At 50.5% G+C, this 6,000-nt stretch overlaps 1 protein-coding gene across 1 annotated transcript in view; it reads left to right on the top strand.

The window, feature by feature from the left end:
* Positions 1,996–6,000, top strand: part of ARHGAP20 (Rho GTPase activating protein 20) — a 111,173-nt gene continuing 107,168 nt past the window's right edge. Inside the window, 1 exon segment of the mRNA XM_021062754.1 lies at positions 1,996–2,290. Within this exon segment, the coding sequence (XP_020918413.1) occupies positions 2,186–2,290 (105 nt within the window). The 5' untranslated portion in view covers positions 1,996–2,185.

Below are 6,000 nucleotides of genomic sequence, written 5' to 3'. Positions count from 1 at the left end.
CCCAATTGTTTTAGGAAGCGAAACCTCCCTCAAAACTCCATATAGGAGAGGGGTAGTAGGATAGTTGTCTATGCAAATAAAAAGGATTAGATTTTGAAATAAAAGCACTTAGAAATTAAGATGTGAAAGTGGACTTAACACATATGCAATATAAGTAATACTCTGATTTGAAGCATGAGGTATTTATCTTAAAAAGAAGCACCTTGTAAAAAGAGGCTGAGTGAAATAACCGACTCTAGCCTGGCCCTTCTGGATCTATCTCATGTCTGTTTTGTGTCTCATTCATTCAATGAACCAACAAACATTTATTGTGCCAGACACTGCTCTAGGCACTTGGGACGAGCAACAACAACAACAAAATTCCTGCTCTCTGGAAGACAAAGATAATAAATAAACTTTAAACATAAGTAAATTACATGAAATATTTTTTAAAGAATTATTGAAGTTTAAAAAATGAAGCAGAGTAAGGAAAACTGAAATCATCCATTCATGATAGGAATCATAACGGCACGATTTCAACAAGGAATGAAAAGAACTGCAAAGCCCTCCACAATTTAAAATGTAAAATTCATGAAAAACTCTAGAGTGACTGCAAAGTCCTATCTCTGCACATGGATAGAAGCAGCAGATAACCTGAAAATCTGTGTTTTGGTGTGTGGTGTGTGTATACATCATGCATATATATACATATATATGTATATATCTGCATAAAACATACACGTGTGTATATGTATACACACATACATGTGCATGATTTATATATATATACACATATATATATACGTGTGTGTGCAAATGATTTACAAAGCCTGTGTAAGCCTACTTTAAACAATGTGATATAGACAAGGCTTAAAATGGTCTGGAACCTTTTGTCCCCATTACTTCCACCATAAACAATTCCGGGGTTTGGTGGTGGTGCTGGAGTGTGGGTGTGTTTGGATAGCAACTTCTGCTTGGAACAGAGCTGGCCAGGACCCTATTCTTCTACAAACTGACCTGATAAAGGCCCAACCCGGCAGGAACCTCGTTCTGCTTCTTCTTACCACAAAAAACAAACAACCCCTTCCACAAGCTAGTATCATAGAATGGTGTCTTTCATCGCTAATCCGCCCTTTATGCAGTCGGGATTTCAAGCGAAGAATGCCACCTACCGAAGCCTCCGCACCAGTCAGCTAGTCCTGCCAAGTGCAGCAACCCTCCACTCAGCCCGGGTCGGCTCCAAATCCCCTCCCTCTGATTATTCTTTGGCCTTTAAAAAATTTGCCACTATTTAGGCTGACAGGAAGTTATGCTCTCAGCGCAGATATCTGATAAACACTTCCACATATTGTAGCCTTCTCGAGAGCTAAGCCAAATTTCAGAGTCCTCGCTCCGCCTGCATTTTCCCGAATTGAGCTTGCACGTTTGGAATGCCCGTCTCCGCAGCCAGCAGCCCGCGGAAACCGCCGGTGCAAAGCGTGCGGGGCGCTGCGACACCACGGGCCGCGGGCGGGCGAACCGGCGGGGCTGCACCGTGCGCGGCCACGGCCCTCTGCGACGTGCCACTCGGTCCCCGGGCCTCCTGGGCGGGGGAGGGGCCAGGCGGGGGACCCCTCTGTGGTCCGCCGAAAGCGAGGCAGGCATCGCTGCCACTCCCCTGTTCAGGCTGAGGTCGCCACAGCTGCGCCGCCGCACGCGCTGCCGCGGAAAGGGATGGGGTCGGGTGCAAGGGGGCTGGCGGCGGGAGAGGCGCGCATCACCGCGCTAGAGGACCAGGTTCGTAACACCGGCCGGTGAGCTCCTGCGGGCTGGCCCCACTTGGAGGCGTGGACGGAGAAGGTCAGTCGGTCGCCGGCGCCCTAACACATATCAAGGCAGGCGCGCGGCCGGGGGCGCCACAGGCCGGGCGGGCGCAGGGAGGGTTGGGGCCGGAGGAGGGCGGCCGGGGGCGGGCCCGGAGCAGGGAGCCCGGCGCCGAGGGGCGGGCCCGAGGCGGGGCAGCCGCGGCGCTGCCGGGCGGTCTCCGCTGCAATCGCCCGCAGCCGTAGTGCTGAGCGCGGGCGGCGGTACATGGCCCCGACGGGAGGCGCGCTGCCCGCACCTGGAGCCACCTCGGCCCCGCGCGTCCTCTCCCGTCCGGCCTCCGTCCCGCGGACATGACCGCGTAGCCTCCTCCTGGGCTGGGATTGGCTGGAAAGTCCTCTTCATGGAAGCGATGTCCCCCCAGCAGGAGACTCTAGGGGGGCAGCCGGGGCGCTCCTCTTCCCTGACCGGAGTGTCTCGGATCGCGGGCGGCCCCGGCACCAAGAAGGTGAGGACCGAGCGGGGCCCCGCGCCCGCCGCCGCCGCCGCCGCCGCCGCCGCATCCCCACTCCCTTCGCGCGCCCTCCGCGCCCATCAACACCGCGCGGGCCGGACGCCGCGGGGATTTAACGCTCGAGGCTCGTGGCCCGAACGCCGAAGGGATTTAACGCTCGAAGCTCGCGGCCCGCGGCATTCGGCCCTGACCGTTCCCGCCTTCCCGTCTCCCTAGCCACCCGGCACCCCGGGCTCTTGGCAACTAGCGTTTTAGTCGTTCTCCAAGCGGACCAGACAGCCGTCCTATCCGTCTCCATCCGCGCAAAACCCGCAGCCCCGCTCCTCCCCCGGGCGACGCGGGCGGGCCGGGTGTGGGGCTTCGCCCTCCCCGGCCCTGGGGGTCCCCCCAACCCCCGGGTCCCCAGGTTCCCCCCCAACCCCGGTCCTCAGGCTCCCCCCCCTCCCCCCCGCTCCGGTCCCCAAGCCTCCCCCCGCTCCGGTCCCCAGCCCCCCCCCCCTTCGCGCCTGGTCCCCAGGCTCTCACCGTTCCTTTTTGGGGTCAGCTCCGGGGTCTTCAGGGCCTCGGCGTCCGCTCGGGCGCGGCGCCCACGATGAAGGTAGGCGGCCGGCTGCAGCGCCCAAGGGCTTAGCCCTTCACCTGGACGCGGCGGGGAGGCCGCTCCGCGCTCTTTGGTGGCTGGTGGCGGGCGGAAGGGAATGCCTGCTCCCAGCGCGGCGCTCTCGGCACGACTCTGGGTCTGGGGGGCGGTGGTCAGCCTTGTGGGTGTGCTGGGATTGGTAACGGTCGACGCCGGGGGCTGCGAAGGCCGGGTTGGGCCTGAAACCTGGCGGGGTGGGGCAGGTGGGCTGCGACGAGGGTCGCGGGAGGGCTCTCTCCCTGGTCCGGTTCGCAGGGCTTGAGGACAGCGCACAGGGTCCCTGTCAAAGCTGGGAGGAGGGATGCGGAATACAACTTGTGGCGTTCCATTCGGATAAACACGGCCGCGGAGCGGCGTGCCGACGGCCAGCGGGTCAGGTTTCCTTGGAAGGGTTCCCTCTGCAACTGCACGTGGCGGTGAGCTGCCGGCCTCGCTGCTCGGCTCTCGGCTCTCTGAGGAATCGCCTTGGGTATTTCGAGCTGTGTCCGCTCTCGCTCCTCCCCGCCCCCAAGACCTTCTGATATTTGACCGTTTTTTTGCCCTATGTCTTGGTGGTGCCCTTGCAGCTTCTGAGGAAACAAATTGGGGTTAGAGGGGTCACATAACTCATCCTAAAGACGTTATCTTGAAGTGTGACATTTGTATCATTGGAACCTTAACGCAGGCTCCCTGCTTGTTTGTTTCTTAACCACCTTTCATGACTCTTGCCACCAGCATCCTGGGGTGGCTAGAGGTGAGTGGAAAAGAGGTGAGATAGGTATGGAGTGTAGAAGTGGGTGTGAGCTCCCAAGGACCTTGACCCTCTTGCGGAGCCATCCAGGAGTGTCAGTGAACTTGATGTATCAGCTGTAGTGCCGCCGGCCCCCGTCTTTGATGTATTGAGACTGCGGTTTGTCCTTGTCGCTTTTCCACTTCAGAGATGCAGGGTGTGTGTGTGTGTGTGTGTGTGTGTGTGCGCGCGCGCTAGGTTAGCGCTTCATTTTGTGAAGGTAAATGAATGCTGAGTAATCAGCATAGGTTTTAAAGCATTTTTTATTCTTGTAAACAAGGAATTGGAGGGAAATAAAAATATTTATATTCCTGAACAGATCTCTTCTTTTTTTTTTTTTTTCTGACAGTAATTAAGCACACTGGCAAAGGGGGAAAGTGAAAGTATCTTGATCATTTATCAAGTAGTACTTGTCCAGTACATGAAAGGTAGCTTTGCATATTAAGCCATTGTCCTTAAGATGCTGTCGTTAATTATAAAACATATGATTTGTCCCTTTACCAATCCAGGCTTTTCCTTTCTAAAAAGGAAAATAGATTTTGCCAATCTGGTCTTTCTACAGCTTTTTAACTCCCCTTAGGGCAGGATCGAGGTTGAAGAACTGTTTTATTTTTCTTTTTTAATTTTTTCAAGAAAATACATCTCTTCCTGTTTTAAATATTAGTAGGCATGTCTTTTTTATTTCAGACCACCATAGAAATAGAAAGTAATGATAATAAAATAACATTCCCAAATTGTAGCTCATAAGATCATTATCGTTTCACCGTTAAGGACCACAGTCTTCATGTATCCCAAATACTCAATAGATTGATCTGTTTTATATTTCATCTTATCTTTTTAGTGCTTAGTAGTCCTAGTGAGTCATGAGACTTATTTCTTAAAAAGTCCGCTATGTGGTTGAACTTTAATTACTAAGATTGGGTCAATGTTACTTTAATTACTGGTTACAGTCAACACTTTCAAAAATAAAATAGAAAAGACAATATTAACATGGTAGTAAGGGTACTACTTATTACTTTTTTGTATAATTTCTTTTTCTCTGTTTCAGTTATATATATTATCACACACACGCACACGTGTGTGTGCGCGCGTGCGTGTGCGTGTGGTGTGTGTGTGTGTGTGTAGTGATGTAAAATGTGTTTCTTACTTAACCGTCAAAACTTTTAGACAAGTTTATTGGCCAGATCACTGTATGGAATGGGTTCTAGCTCTATTACTATCTCAGTGATCTTGAAGAAATCACAACTTTTTTCAGTTTATTCATTTGTGGAATGAGAATCAAAGAGATAATGCTGGACCATATGCTTTGAAAAGTATTTACAGGAGACAATTACATCTTTTACTTTATGAAAATATGGCCTTAAAGGACAAGCAGAACAATAGCATCTTTTAAATTAGTCATCCTGAGAGTTGTTGATCCAGTGGTACTGCCATTGCCTAGAATATGGTTCATATTCCTAGAAACTACTGTCAAGCAGGTGATTTTGTACAGTGTGGTGAAATTTGGAGTGTAATGACCTGGGTTCAAGTCTACATTGTGTTTGTACTAGTCTTTTAACCTAGGTAAGTTACTTAACCTTTTCAATTTCCTATTTATAAAATGAAAAATAACAATAGTACCTAATGCCTCAAGATTATTGGGAAAGGTAAATGTGAAACTGAGTGAAATTGACATGTAATAAGCACTCAGTGTCAGCTCTTATTGTTTGTACTTCCTCCTCATATCTATATAATTCCTGTGACTCTGCCCCAGTTGTCCAAGCAAAAATCTAGATTTGTTTTCAACTGCTGGCTTTTATTTCCTCACTCTACAACAACCATCAGAAAGGCCAGTCGACTATCGCTTCAAAACACATCTTGAATTTCTCCACTTCATCTCCACTGCTGCCACTGTAGTCCAAGCCAAACCACTACCAACTCTCACTTGAACCTTCACAGAAACTCCCTAACTTGTCTAGCACCTTTGTTCTTCTTCCCTTGTCCAGTCTCCATTAGAAGTGCCAGTGATCTTTCAAAATGTAGCATGTTGCTCACCCACTTAAAATCCTTCAGTGGCTTTGTATCATATTTAGATTAAAATTCAGACCCCTCTTCTTAGTCTCTCTACTTTCCTCACCTCCTGTGCCTTTTCTCCCTTGTTTGTGTATTCTTCAGCTGCATGGGCCTTCTTTTTCATACATCCAGTCATCAAATTCCTTCTGTTCTGAGAATTTCCCTCTCTTTCTGCCACAGGTCTTTGCAGTGTTAATTCTTTGGTATTGTTCTGATCTCTCGTTTTCCCAGAGGCCTGTCCTT

This window comes from Sus scrofa, chromosome 9 (assembly GCF_000003025.6).
Source record: "Sus scrofa isolate TJ Tabasco breed Duroc chromosome 9, Sscrofa11.1, whole genome shotgun sequence".
Classification (NCBI taxonomy): Eukaryota; Metazoa; Chordata; class Mammalia; order Artiodactyla; family Suidae; genus Sus; species Sus scrofa.
This window is presented reverse-complemented; position numbering and strand designations above follow the sequence as displayed.